The following is a 14,039-nucleotide window of genomic DNA, read 5'->3' as shown; positions in this document are numbered from 1 at the left end:
GTCAGTCTTGTAGGAGCTCTTCTCTTAGGTATAGCTCTCTCTTGGTTTGCCCCCTTGCTTGAGAAGGAATCCCCATTGCTATATAATTTTGAGGCCTTCACACAAGAGTTCTCTGCCACATTTGGAGAAGTAGATAGAGCAAGAGTAGCTGAAACAAAGATTAGAAATTTATGCCAAGGGTTGAGACCTGCATTGGTATATGCATCAGAATTTCGGCAGCTTACAAATGATTTAACATGGCATGAATATTATTTTATTACTCTATTCTGTTGGGGATTGAAAGTTAATGTTAAAGATATTTTGCTCACTATGCCAAAGGTGCATACACTTAATGAATTTCTCTCTCAAGCAATTGAATGTGACAACCGCCTGTTTGAGAGAAGGCAGTAAAGACGTCGAGGAGCCACTTTGAATTCAAGCATGATGAAGACTTTGGAAGACCCAATTGCCCAAGAAGGGCAAGTGTTCGAGGCAGAGCCTATGCAAATGGATATGATGTGTTCAAGCCATTGAAAGCTTAAGAAAAGCAAAGGTGGTGTATTAATGAATTATGCATGTATTGTGGCTAGTTAGGACACATAGCTAAATATTGTCCTAACAAAGGAATGATGAGAATTTATGCTGCTACTACTCCATCACTGTCGGGAAGAAACGTTGACATCTAGCCTTATAGAGACCATGTGGCTGGGCAAAGCTTCAAGAAACCTAAAAGAAGGTATCCTTCTATCTGCAAATCCAACATTTAGCTTTATATTAACAGGGATTCATATGTCATTCAAAATCTCTAGCAAGGGCTCCAATTCTATTTGTCAAGATGGATCCCTCCATATTTGCATGGATTATAGAGGGTTCAATAAGATTACTATTAAGAATTGCTACCCTCTTTCCTTGATTCTAAAACTCCTTGAACAACTTGGAAAAGCCAAAGTCTTCACCAAGATAGATCTTGGTGGGGCTTACAATCTTGTTAGGATAAAGGAAGGTGATGAATGGAAGACAGCTTTTTGCACAAGATATGGACATTTTCAATATGTTGTCATGTCATTTGGCCTCACAAATGCTCCAACAGTTTTCCAACATATGATGAATGATATTTTCTGAGAATACTTGGATGGCTTTATTTTGATCTATTTGGATGACATCTTGATCTTTTCCAAGAACCAAGTTGAGAATGATCATTAGATCAAAATAGTCTTAAATAAATTGTGGGAAGTAGGCTCGTATGCAAAGTTGGAAAAGTGTTCTTTCCATCAAATTGAAGTTGAGTTTTTGGGGTATGTCATTTTTGAGAAGGGAATTTTCATGGATCTAAGAAGGTACAAATTGTTCTAGAATGGGAGATTCTTCATTTATACGATATGTTCAATGCTTTCCGGGATTTGTAAATTTTAATCAAATCTTTATCAAGGATTACTCCGATATTGTTGCCCCTCTAACCAACCTAATTGGAAAGGATATGTTTGTATGGAATCAAAAGGCTAAATAAGCTTTTCAAAGATCAAAGCAAGCCTTCACCTTAGTACCCATTCTCATCCATGTAGATCCATTGAAACCCTTTATCATGGAGACAGATGCCTCAAATTTTACCTTGGAGTTGTTCCACCCCAAATTGGTGATGACAATCGAGTTCATCTAGTAGCTTTCCACTCAACAAAATTCTCTGCTACTATAGAGATCAATTATGAAATTCATCATAAAGAACTTCTAGCTACTATGGACTCCTCGGAGACTTGGCAACATCTACTTGAAGGTGGCCCTTATAAGTTCACTATCTATATGGATCACAAGAGTTTGGAATATCTTATGACTTCTTGTGCCTTGAATCATCGCCAAGCAAGATGGAGTGGTTTTCTATCCCAATTTGACTTCGTCATTACCTATAGGCTTGGCCACCAACAAGGAAAGCTAGATACTTTATCTCAAAGATCCTACTTGGCACCAAAAGAAGGTGATGAAGCCCACGACCAACCAACAGAATTCAGTAATCTTGAAACGTGAGCAACTGAAGTTAAAGGTAGTTATCAGCAAAGCCCTAGAAGACTTAGAATTTTAATCAAAGGTCAAGAAGGAAATTACAAAGACTCATTCGGCAAGGACATAAGGAGGTAATCACATCAAGACCAAGAACAAACTCAAAGGGATTTTCAGGACATTGGTGGATTGCTCTATTAGAAAGGACTCCTTTGCATTCCTCTTGGTCCTTTGCAAGTGGATATACTTAAGAAGAGACATAATCTCCCCTTAGCAGGGTATTTTGGGGTTAAAAAGGCAATCAAGCTGGCTTCAAGGTATTTTTGGTAGCTGCAAATGTGGAAACTAGTTAAGGACTTTGTGCGTTCTTGTGACATGCGGAATCTAGCTAAAATCCCTCATCATCGATCTCATGGCCTTCTTCGACCATTACCTATTCCAAGTAAGCCATGGTCATCCTTATTGATAGACTTCATTGTTGAACTACTTTATTCCAGAGGGTATGATTCTATCTTGGTGGTGGTTGATCGATTCACAAAAATGACACACTTTATCCCAATAACCAAGAGTATGAATGGAGAAGGGACAGTAAGGCTCTTCTTGGAACAGGTATATCGGCACCACGGGTTACTTGATGATGTTGTTTGTGATCACGGTCCCCAATTTATATCTGGGTATTGGGGAAGCATCTTTAATTTTTTGGGAGTACAAGTGAATCTTTCTTCAGCCAATCATCCATAGAGTGATGGACAAATAGAAATAGTGAATTGAAAAATATCTTAGATGCACAGTCAACTATCATAAAGACAATTGGGTGGATCTATTACCCCTTGGTGAGTTTGCATACAATAATTCCTTCCCTACCTCCACTCAATCCAACTTTTCTTTGCTAATTATGGTCAACACCCAAGGATAGATAATCATGTAAGATCACAGGAGAAGAATCTAACCATCATCATCATCTTCCCTCTTCTTACTTTTGTCATCATCTTCATAATCCTTATCCTCTTCCTCATTGTCTTGCTCTTCTTCAATAGTCCCTTTCATAGTCCTTTTCAAGGCTGGCAAGGCCTTGTCTATTGAGACTGTTTTAGAACTGTTTGAGGGGAAAACCACTCAACCTAATCCCATGACGGGGACAGGGATGGGGACAGTGACGGTCCCTTTTGAGGCTGGCAGGGTGGCCTTGTCTATTGAGATTATTTCAGAACTGTTTGAGTGTTGTAGCCTTGTCTACTAAGACTGTTTCAAGCCCCTCCAACAGCTGGGGCCTAGTCTATTGATACAGTTTCAAGGCCCTTTGAGAGCCGATGTTCTTTGGGTGGATTGAGTATTGTAGCCTAGTCCACTAGTTCTTGGAAATAATTCTTTGCATTTGCAAGAAGCTGGTTCAAAGCTTGGCTAGAGTTGTTGAAGTTACGCCTTTGTATGTTACTTTGATGATGCATATTCTGAATTTCAAAGTTACTGCAAAAAAAATGTTAATCTTTTAAATATATTTTGAATTTTTTAATGCCGTCCCTGTCCCCCGTCCTGCAACCCCCTATTTTTGGCTGTCCCTGTCACCATCCCCGTCCCCCATCACTTGTGACTATCCACTGCAGATTGTGCCTGAAGTTTTTTATTTTCATACATCAAAATCAGGGTTTCTAGGGCATTGTGTAACAGAGAAAAAACTTTGGGGAATGCAATTATTCTCTCAAATTTTTACCAATTTCTTCCTCAATTACATACTTCAGCCAAAAACAGAAATTGTATTTTCGGACTTTTTGCTGCTTTCTATTGGGGTTCTAGCCCAGATCATTATGAGTTTTGTGTGGGTCAGAACTTTACATAATACAGCTGATTTGAGCAGGATGAAGCCTCCAACAGGTTGTCAACAACTCTCAGGGAAGAGGTGGCAGCAGGAGAAGCCTGGCAACAGCTTCCTGATGATGCCGGCAGCTGGCTGGGCAGGCGGCAGCCATCAAGTTGAAGGGTGCTAGCTGGCTGGGTGAATGGCAGCAGTCGTTGAAGAGAGAAGATAATGAAGAAGATGATGGAGAGTTGGCATAGAATGAGATGAGGGAATCAGGATAAAAGTGGGATTGCCTTCTGAGTCCCCTTTTATAGGAAATTTTGAGCCAGTTGACCTACTGAAAAGTCTTGTGGCATCCAAACTGCAAAATTGCTTTCTTCGGGCTGTTTTAAGAGCTAGAAAAATGCCAGAAGTTTTGAAATGAAAATTCAGGTGGCTTAGTAAGCTGTTGGGATGAGTTGCAGACTTCCATTTTTGTTGCCTTTGGTTCCCAAGTTTTTTGATAGCACAGCAAGCACTCAATCTAAAAGCAGCACAACACGCTTAATAATTAACTGCACAATTCCAAATTACAATTGTCACGTTAGTCACAGCATGGGTACAATAATTGTATACTACCTTTCTGAAAGTTGACATAATGGTAGGGGTCCAATTGTTTTGTGGAATAACTTTTTGTTTACAAATTTTTTTTCCAGCACCCGTTGAATTTAACCATCAAAGTTGAGTGCTCTAGATCTTGGCTCTAGTGAATGAGACTTCCAATTTAATTTGCAGATGGAGAAATCTGGTACATATTCATTATTAGCAAATCTAATATTAGAGCATGACATTGCTGCAAAGAGAGTGCCAGAAAGCCTGGAGCATGTTAAAAGCCTGAATGCAGAAATGCACTCACTCAGGCAGCAAATGCAAGTAGAAGATCTGGCACATAAACAGGCTGTTGTCAACTGGAGCAAATCTTTAGTTCAAATTAAACAGGTGTGGCCAATGGAAGCATTGATGCTTTCCTCACTCCGTAAATCATTATGTCTACATGGCTAAGATGATTCTGGGTGTCTCAGGCAATCAAAGAATTGAAGAAGCAAAACAAATTGACTGCACAGTACAGGTAAGGGAAGTTTGCTCTTGTTAAAAAAATGCAAAGAAGGTTTTTTAATTGTTAGTTTAATTCAGAAGATTTTAGCTTTTCAAGTACTCTAAACGGATAGTGAAAACTGTAGGGCAGATATGGCAATAGCTGAAGCAGATTGTAAGCGCAGACTAAGGGAGGAGAGACTGAAATTACTAAGAGATGAAATCAGTCAACTTGAAAATCAAATAGAGGTCAACTTGAAGCTCTAATAATCTTCACAATGATGTTTTCAAGGGCTAGAGGTTTATTTTAGATTATCAGATTACTTGTTCAACAAGTTCCCTTTTCAATTTGAGAGAAAATCTGTGTTTGTTTGTCTTCTTTTTTTGTGCAACTAAGATTTCAAGCCAATGTGGCAGTCTACACACTTAACATTCTTCACATGTTTATACACCCTCATGATAGCTTGCATCTCAATAGGTTGTATATCCATTTCCAAAAGCATCATTGGTTAGGTAGTGAAAGGTTGAGCAAGAGTGAAAGCAGGAGTGGAAGCAAGAAAGAAGTAAGAGCTATGTAAGTTCAAGTAAGAAAGAGCAAGACGGTGTGTGGGAACTCCAATAGTCACAGTGTGTGACTTGCCTTCCTTTATTCTATTGTCACGTAAAGAATAAGAATAGAGTGACAATGATGGGCGATTGTCACGTGTAGAATATAGGTGCGTGGATAGTAAGTAAAAGTAAATGTAGGCAGATAGGCCGGTGGCCTTTTAACTTCCAACAACCTTCCACTTAAAGGCGAATGTGTCTGAGTGTGGAGAAAAAAAAGAAGTGATAAAGTACAAAGTGTACATATAAATACAATAGGATGAGGAATAGACATCATTGTATCCTACACCCATAATCTTTCTAATAAAGGGATAATGTTCCACTAGGAGACTTTTAGTGAGTAGATTTGTAAGATTTATGTTAGTCGAGATCTTGACAAGCTCTATCTGCTATATCCTAAGCCACCTCTTTGATGAAGTGATAACGGATCTCAATGTGCTTGGTCTTCGCATAAAAGTCTAGATTACGTGCTAATTGAATAGCACTCATAGAGTGTGAATGCAATGTAGGAGTCATAGTCATACCAAGGTTTGCCACGGCCTAACCATAGGATCTCCTTGTAAGTCTCAGTGGCTGTAATGTACTCAGCCTCGGTAGTAGACAAGGCCATGTATTTTTGCACTATGGATATCTGAGAAACTGCAAAGATGAAGACATAGCTAAAGATGGACTTCCTACTACTGTTTATATGTTCCGCATAATTAGAGTTTGTATAGCCCACAACTCAAATATCCTGGCCATCATTAAAAATGCACATATTTGTAGTTTCCTTAAGGTATCTTGTGATATCCTCCACGGTGTTGCAATGTCGCCTTATAATGAGTCATAACTTTCAATGCAAATGTGATGTCAGGTCTAGTGGCTAGCATGTCATACATCAAGCTGCCCATCGTGGATGCATATGGGGTCTTGGCTGAGACTAATCTTCACATGAGAAGATAATGGGCAGCCAATAAGCTTATCACCTTGCATTTGGACGTGCTCAAGGACTTTATGAATATACTCTTTCTATGACAAGTAGAGGAGTCTCTTAGAGCGATTGTGTAATGGGTATACCAAGTATGTGAGAGGCATATCCCATGTCCTTTATCTCAAAACTCTTTTTGAGCTGAGTCTTCAGAGCATCTAGCTCATCATAAACACTCTCAACAATCAGCATATTATCAATATATAGCACCAAAATGGTAAGGCTACCTTCACAAGCCTTCTTCATGTAAATATACAAATCCATATCATTATAGGAGTAACCTTGTGAATGTGTAAAGGTATTAAACTTATGATACTATTCCTGAGGTGCTTGCTTGAATCCATAAAGGGTGTATACCAGGGGTTCCTTGCCCTTTCCCTCAAAGCCCTTAGGTTGCTTCATATAAATGTCCTCATACAACTCTCCATGAAGGAAAGCCGTTTTTATATCCATTTGGTACAAGTTCAGATCCATCCATGCAAGCAAGGCCAATACCAAGTGTAGGGTAGTCATCTTGACTATATATATTTTTAACTTGTACATCCACTTGCATGTTAATGCATGTTTTCCATTGGGCAAGGGAACCAAATCCCATGTACGGTTTTTTCTGCAATGAATCATACTTAGGTTGCATGGCCCTCTTTGTAAGAGTGACTATCACCTCTGCGCATGGCCTTCTCATAAGTGAGTGGATTCAACTTTGGATTCGACTTACTGCGATTGCCTTTTTGAATAGGGCAAAAAGTCTCACATTCAAAAATACTCAAGTGCACATATAAGAGAGGTTTATCAGACCATACCTCCTTTTGCAACTCTATCACCAAGAGTAGTGCATGAGAATCTATTAATAAAATGAACTATTGTAGTAAGTGGCCCAGCCCAAAAGTACTATGGTAATCTTGCTTGACCAAGTATATTGCAAACTCTTTCCTAAATAGTATTATTTATGTGCTTTGTAACACCATTTTGGGATAGGTTGTATGAGGTAGCCAACTGATGCTTAATAACCCTCTCATCATAAAACTACTTAAATGCTTGAGAGACATATTCACCACCATTATCAAATCGTAGGTATTTCAGCCTATGCACATACTATTTTTTAACTAGGAAAGTGCTGAAACATAGTGAAAACACACGACTTTTGCTTTATGGGATAGACCTAAACCTAGTACGAATAATCATAAATGAATGTGACAAAATACTTAGTACCATGATAGGGCATGGGACCATAAACATTTGAATGAACAAGAGCTAAAGGCTCACTAATGCGTATAGAGCTAGTCTTTGTATGAGAGTTACATATTTGCTTGCCATATAAACAATGATCACAATTGTCGAAACATGAGTAGTCAAGAGGTGACAAATATTGCAAATAAGTGAGTGTTTTTATTCCTATAAGGGATATATGCCCAAGATGGTGATACCAAAGAGATACATGAGGAAGATTAGTCATGGCTAAGACATGATTAAGAGATCTAGATATAAGAAAAGGGTATAGGTTGCTAACCTTGGCACCTCTAGCAAAAACATGACTACCACGGGTAATCTTCCATGTAAAATCACCAAAAGAGACATGATACCTATTGTCATTCAATTTTCTAGTGGATATAAGGCTTTTAGTCAAAGTCGGGACATGACTTACATCATGAAGCACAAATGGAGCACCAGTATCAAACTCCAGTCTCACATCACCCATGCTAATAATATCGAATGATGTGTCATCTCCTAGTCTAACTGAACTTGTAACAATATGGTATGTAAAAAAACCAATGATGATGCAAAGTAACATGAAATGAAGCTCCCAAAACAAGAAGCCAACACCATAGTAATTAAAAAATGCATTTTGTATTGGCAAAATACCAAACCTAGAAATATACGAAATGTTTCATTTTGTTTTGCGAAACAAAAATAATTTTGCGAAATGAAATTAAAAAAAAATTATTTTATTTTAAAAAATGAGGGATATTTTCTTTTATAGTTTATATTTTTTCCACCATCCCGATGTGCCCAATCACCTCCTCCATCTCTTCCTACTTTGTTTCATTTCGTGAAACAGGGTTTCAAAGTAAAAAAAGTTTTTACAATAATTTCTTTAATTAGAAGGATGTGCGAGCTATTTTGCTATTACAACCCATATTTTTTCTATCTCCTCCTCCTCCTCCTTTATTTCTTTCTACTCTAGCTCCTCATACTCCACCTTGTCCTCCTTTATCTTCACTTTATCTCTTTCTTCTCTTTATCCTCCTCCTCTTTCACACACTCCTCCTTCACCCTTCCCTCTACCGTGGGCTTCCATCTCAAGTGAAAATACCTTCTTACAAGGTTTTTACTCATGAAGATTGGTTTCTACTTTCCTTTACATTATATACTATATGTATATTGTAGTCTATTCATTTTGATTTGTGAGTCATGAATGCTAATTTCTACATTAGGAGGTGAAATAAATGTTTTGGTTTTAGGATTTTGACTTTTGACTCAAAGATCCAGGTGGAATGAACATTTTCATTTTATAAGTTTATTTTCTTCCTCAAATAATACTATATATGGATCTAGTTTTTTCCCTCTAATATTACTAATATGTAGTAATTTTAATTATTGTTAATAATATTTTTTGAAACCTCAAAACCTCAAGGTAGCTGATGAAATGAAATGGGAAATGAAATCTTGAAACCTTGAAACACAAAACAATATGAAACATATTTGGTGACTATGACCAACACTTGAGTAAGAAGATGGAGCATTGGTCAACTGAGTAGTATCAAGTGATGAAGCAACAAGTATGTAATCATCTCAGTGGTACTTCAAAGCATTTATCTCTTCTATCTTAATACTGGAGTTAGGAACAATTCTGTGAGACCTTTAAATTTTTTGGCATTATCATGGACTTTTTCCTTGTTTTTTTCGTGCCTATCATTGCTTATCTTATAGCACTGTTGCTTTATGTGACCTTGTTATCTACAATAATGACAAGTAAGAGAGGACTTAAGACCACAAGACTTGCTGCGTGATTGCCCATGAGACTTAGACTTGCCTGTCTTGGGTTGTGAATCATTGCCACGATTATTATTCCCATTATCATTATTTTTGCCTCTCACTGTAAGTGTATGAGAAGTATGGATTGCATCAACATGCTTCCTGTTTACTTCTTCTGTAAGCAAAGCACCCTTTACACCCTTGAGCTCAAAGTCACCTTTAGGAGGGTTTGCATTCATAGCAATGCGAAATGTATCTCAAGGTTCAAGAGAGTGTAAAAAGCAAGAAAAGAGAATTCTCATTCCTCTCAAACTTAAGACCCTGTGAAGTAAGTTGACTGAAAATGAAATGAAACTCATTTGAATGAGGAGACATAGATGTCACTTTCTTTGTGTGAAGATCCATTAGTTTCTTAAGCGAGTATAGTTGTGTTGTAGGACTTTCTTATTGTAGAGATCCCAAATATTTTGCATAATGCATAAGCACTACCCTTAGTCTCAATGACATTGAAGTACACCGGCTTTAATGGTGATACAATAATGGTAGACTTACATAGCTCATTAAGCCCTTTCCAGTTGTTTGCATCATAAAGTTTTGGCTTTTTGTTCTCTAACTTCAATTCCTTAGCTTACTTCTTTTGCGCCAATACTTGCTAAATCTGAGTCTTCCAATGTTGATGTTGAGTTTACATACCATGTGCTCTTTTCCCTTGGCAACAAAACCATCAGGCTACTGCATATAGATTTCCTCATGCAAATCACCATATAAGAAGGCGGTTGTCACATCCTTCTGTATGAGTTCCATGTCCTCAGATGCAACCAAGCCCAAGATGGTTTGCAAAGTAGTCACTTTGACTATAGGAGAAAATATTTCATCAAAATCAATTCCATGTTCTTGCTTGTATCCTTTACCAACCAAGCGTGCCTTGTACTTGGGCAAGAACCAAAAGTGACTTTCATTTTGTAAATCCATTTGTAGGGTAGCACTTTTTGTCCTTTTGGGAAAAGTATCAAATCCCAAGTGCCATTCTTCATTAGAGATTACATCTCTGATAGCATTGATTTTTGCCATTTCTTACTATCTTGTCTGTCCATTGCTTCCTGGAAGCATGACGGTTCACCAATCTGTTAACATGACATAATCAGCCACATAGTTTACTCCAAGAACAAATCTACCTTGGCTGTTTTTGCACTCTGGTAAACCTACGTCTGCATGCCAAGCACGTATTGACCACTAATGACCCATTGGTAATAAGTGATACAAGGTGTCCAAATCAAAGGCAAATTAGCTCAGTCATAAACCTCTATAGGGATAGTATATGCATGAACCAAGACAGCATGAGAGAGTCTTCCACTGACTCAAAAGAACCAAGCTCTACTCAAGAAGTACCAAATACTCTCATTGGAGCAAATCCGGAGTACCCAAAGTAAATAAGGAAGCTCAATGCATAGAGCTCATATTATTCGGGTGCCCAAAATACATCATGTATATATCCGGGAGCATAAACCTTCAATAAGTCTTCAAGGCAGTAAGTAGAAATCAGTGAAGCAAATAGCCACTGCTCAAAGGCAACCAATCGAGCTCAAATCGAAGTTGTAGAGCTCAACATAAGCATATCCAACCATTAACAACAATGCCAAGCATCAATATAACCATGTAGCATACCCGAATAGCATGTATGCATTCAATACATAGACATTCACTCTAAATGCTTGCTGAGCAAACTTTGCTGCAGCAATAAACCCTTGAATTGTCAAGCTATTCGAGCTATAATTGATCCAAAAAGGTTTGCCTAAGCATCAAATCAACATCCGGAAGTTACAAACTTGCCCCATAAGCATTACATGAGCCATAGGCATTCAAATACACACTGCCCATAGTGTATTTCAGCAGACCTGCTTTGTTTACACAATCAATGGCTAGGCATACGCACTTCAAATGGTGCTCAAGTCCAAGTTGTCCAAGCACAGAGAAAAGAGCAACGAGTTGTAGGTGATTTGGAGCATGTGTGACAGAGGCTGGAAATGCAGGTGTAAACAGCATGGGTTGTTCCTGCAGGGGTGGGGAGTGCTACTAACTGTATGTGCCACAATAGAGCAGTTGCCAATGCTCAAACACTCCTCTGGAAGGCCTAAAACAAGTTTGGAGCAAGCTCAAGCAGGTGAGAGCTCAATGGGACTGGTGCATACCTCAGTATGTGGTTGCCATAAAAGCTTCAAGCAAGCTCTTCTTATTGTGTTGAATACAATTCTAAAGAAGCTTCTCAAACTCTTGCTTTGATATCTATTGAAAGGTGGAGCAAGAGTGGAAGTGTAAGCAGAAGCTAGATAGAAGTAAGAGCTATGGAGGTTCAAGCAAGAAAGAGCAAGACAGTGTGTGGCTACTCCAACAGTCGCGTGACGTGCCTTTCCTCATTCTATTGTCATGTAAAGAAAAAAGAATAAAGTAACAATGATGTGTGGTCACCACTTGTAGTGTATAGGTGTGTGGGCAATAAGTACAAGTAAAGGTTAGCAGCTGGGCAGATGCGGCCTTTAACCCCCAATAGGTGGTGGTTGTCTTCACATGAAGTGTTGTCTAAAGAAGCTTTTATGTACATTTTCGAAGCCATTCCAACTCTATTGGGACATGCTATCCTTCAAACTTTCATTCTATAGACCAAAACTTGCATCATGATTGTAGTTAATATGTCCAACCTTGGTGTGCCACCTTTCTAGGTTGCCTTAGTTGTATTCATATTCAGATATGTTTGTAGCTTTTTGATCTTGTATTAAGTTGGCATACAATCATGGATGTCACCTTATGATTTCTTGATACATGAATACTTGATTGCTTGAATGAGTTATTTTAATTGTCACTATTATATGTGTCAATTAATAAATGTTTGACTGAGTAGCAGAACCCATCATACTAGATCCACAATCTAAATGAATATACACGAGAAAGAAGTGGCTCTCCTAGTTAGTCTCCCAGAATGAACTTGTGTTTGGGGTTGTGATAACTTAGGATAGTCTACTGCTCCATAAAGACGAACCTATCAGTATGGAGTGATGGGTTGCTTTTCCTGTGAGAGATTAAGGCTATGATGGTTTCTGCTTGTCAAAAGAGGCTCCCCTAGTTACTTTCTTAGAATGAACTTGCCTTTGCAATTGCGATCATCCAGGAAATTCTATGATTTTTAAGATTTGGGCTTGTAGATGTCTTTGAACTCATTGCTAAGTTGTTAAGAGGTTGGGATTAGGATTTGTATCTGATATGTAGTTTTCTATATAGTGGACCCTCTATGAATTGATCAATCATGGTTAGGGTTGTGCAGCAAAAGTACATGACTAGTCCAGCAAGAGAAGGGGAATCATGGTGTCAGGTTTTCTAGATAGTGTTACTTTTGGTGGCACACCAACTTTCTTAACATTGCAAAACATTTATTGTGGTTTTAGAGGGAGTTTATGGTTGACTAGTTGAGATCTGTGAAACTGTGGTCCCAGCTTGAACTTAAGCAAATGCCATATGTGTTATGGGAGGATCTAATGGTTGAGTATGACTTATAGTGGCAGTGTTATATGTTCTTGCCTAATCTTATGTAGATTTTCTTATTTTTTTGGTGCTAGTGGATCCATTTATTTTGTCCCAAGATCAAATACCATTTATTTTATCCCAAGTTCAAAGTATATTGGCATGCATTTTTGGCCCTAGTTGTCATGTTTGATGGTATCTGATTAGTTCTATCTGATGTTTAGTATGGTACTTATCTAACTTTCAAAACTATCCCACAAATATAGAATACATCTCTCCTTCAATCAAGCCAAATATTCTTGCTTATTTTTTGCTCTTAAGTGTTTGAAGAGTGTCCGAGCATGCCTATGTATGCATACATCAAGTGCCACCTTGTGCTGGATGCATGCTCATGTCTCTCTATAATCATCATCATACCAACCATTCTATAATCACACACACACACACACACACACACACACACAGGAGCCCTTGGCGATTGTGTGCCTAGCTCTAGCGCAATAAATCTGCGGTGCATGCTAAGCCTACTGTCATTGCATGGGCCTGCAGGCTTGCTATATTGCCCACTTGCCCCTCAGGCCATTTGTCCTATTGGTCGCCTTCTACTTGGGGTGCCTGCTTGCAGCCCTGCACCTACATCCCTACACCTTGTAGGGTGCTTGCACTTTGACACCACTAGCAGGGCTGTTCAATTTTGCACATTTGGAGATTCGTATGATTTATAGGTGACTTGTGTGACCAAAAGGAGACGACTTGTAGAGAGCGCGCGCGCGCGCGCACACATACACAGAGTATGCTGACCTGATGGTCTGATGTAATAGAAAGTAAGAGATACAGAGAGAATGTTGACTTGATGGTCTGATGTAAATATTTACTACTTAATTCAATTATCTTCACGAAAAAGAGAGAGAGAAAGAAAGAAAGATATATTAACATCTACATAAGGCCAATGTGGCCTATGAGACAAAATCTAGAGTACATCCATGTCTAATGTCATCTCATCAGTAAGGTAAAGATAGCATTACAAATAAGTGGGTGGCCTATGAAACAATATTGAAATTAACTATACGATGGGACTATACTAGGGTTGAACCATGTGTAGTGTTGTTCCATCGATAGAAAAGAAAAGGAAAGGAA

At 38.5% G+C, this 14,039-nt stretch overlaps 1 protein-coding gene across 2 annotated transcripts in view; it reads left to right on the top strand.

Moving 5' to 3' along the window:
- The window catches only part of LOC148031294 (dynein regulatory complex protein 9-like), a 52,482-nt gene that overhangs the window by 26,419 nt on the left and 12,024 nt on the right, over positions 1-14,039 (top strand). Inside the window, exons 3-5 of one of the 2 annotated variants that reach the window (XM_087685719.1) lie at positions 4,544-4,747; positions 4,831-4,877; positions 4,990-5,092. In XM_087685719.1, coding sequence (XP_087541845.1) covers positions 4,544-4,747; positions 4,831-4,877; positions 4,990-5,092 — 354 coding nt within the window. The remainder of the gene's footprint in view (positions 1-4,543; positions 4,748-4,830; positions 4,878-4,989; positions 5,093-14,039) is intronic. The other variant, XM_087685720.1, reaches the window with a different exon arrangement.

Source organism: Lygodium microphyllum, chromosome 9 (genome assembly GCF_053477565.2).
Source record: "Lygodium microphyllum isolate KBCC chromosome 9, Lygodium_microphyllum_v1.1.10, whole genome shotgun sequence".
Classification (NCBI taxonomy): Eukaryota; Viridiplantae; Streptophyta; class Polypodiopsida; order Schizaeales; family Lygodiaceae; genus Lygodium; species Lygodium microphyllum.
Note: the sequence above shows the minus strand (reverse complement) of the source record. Positions and strands in the feature narration are given on the sequence as shown.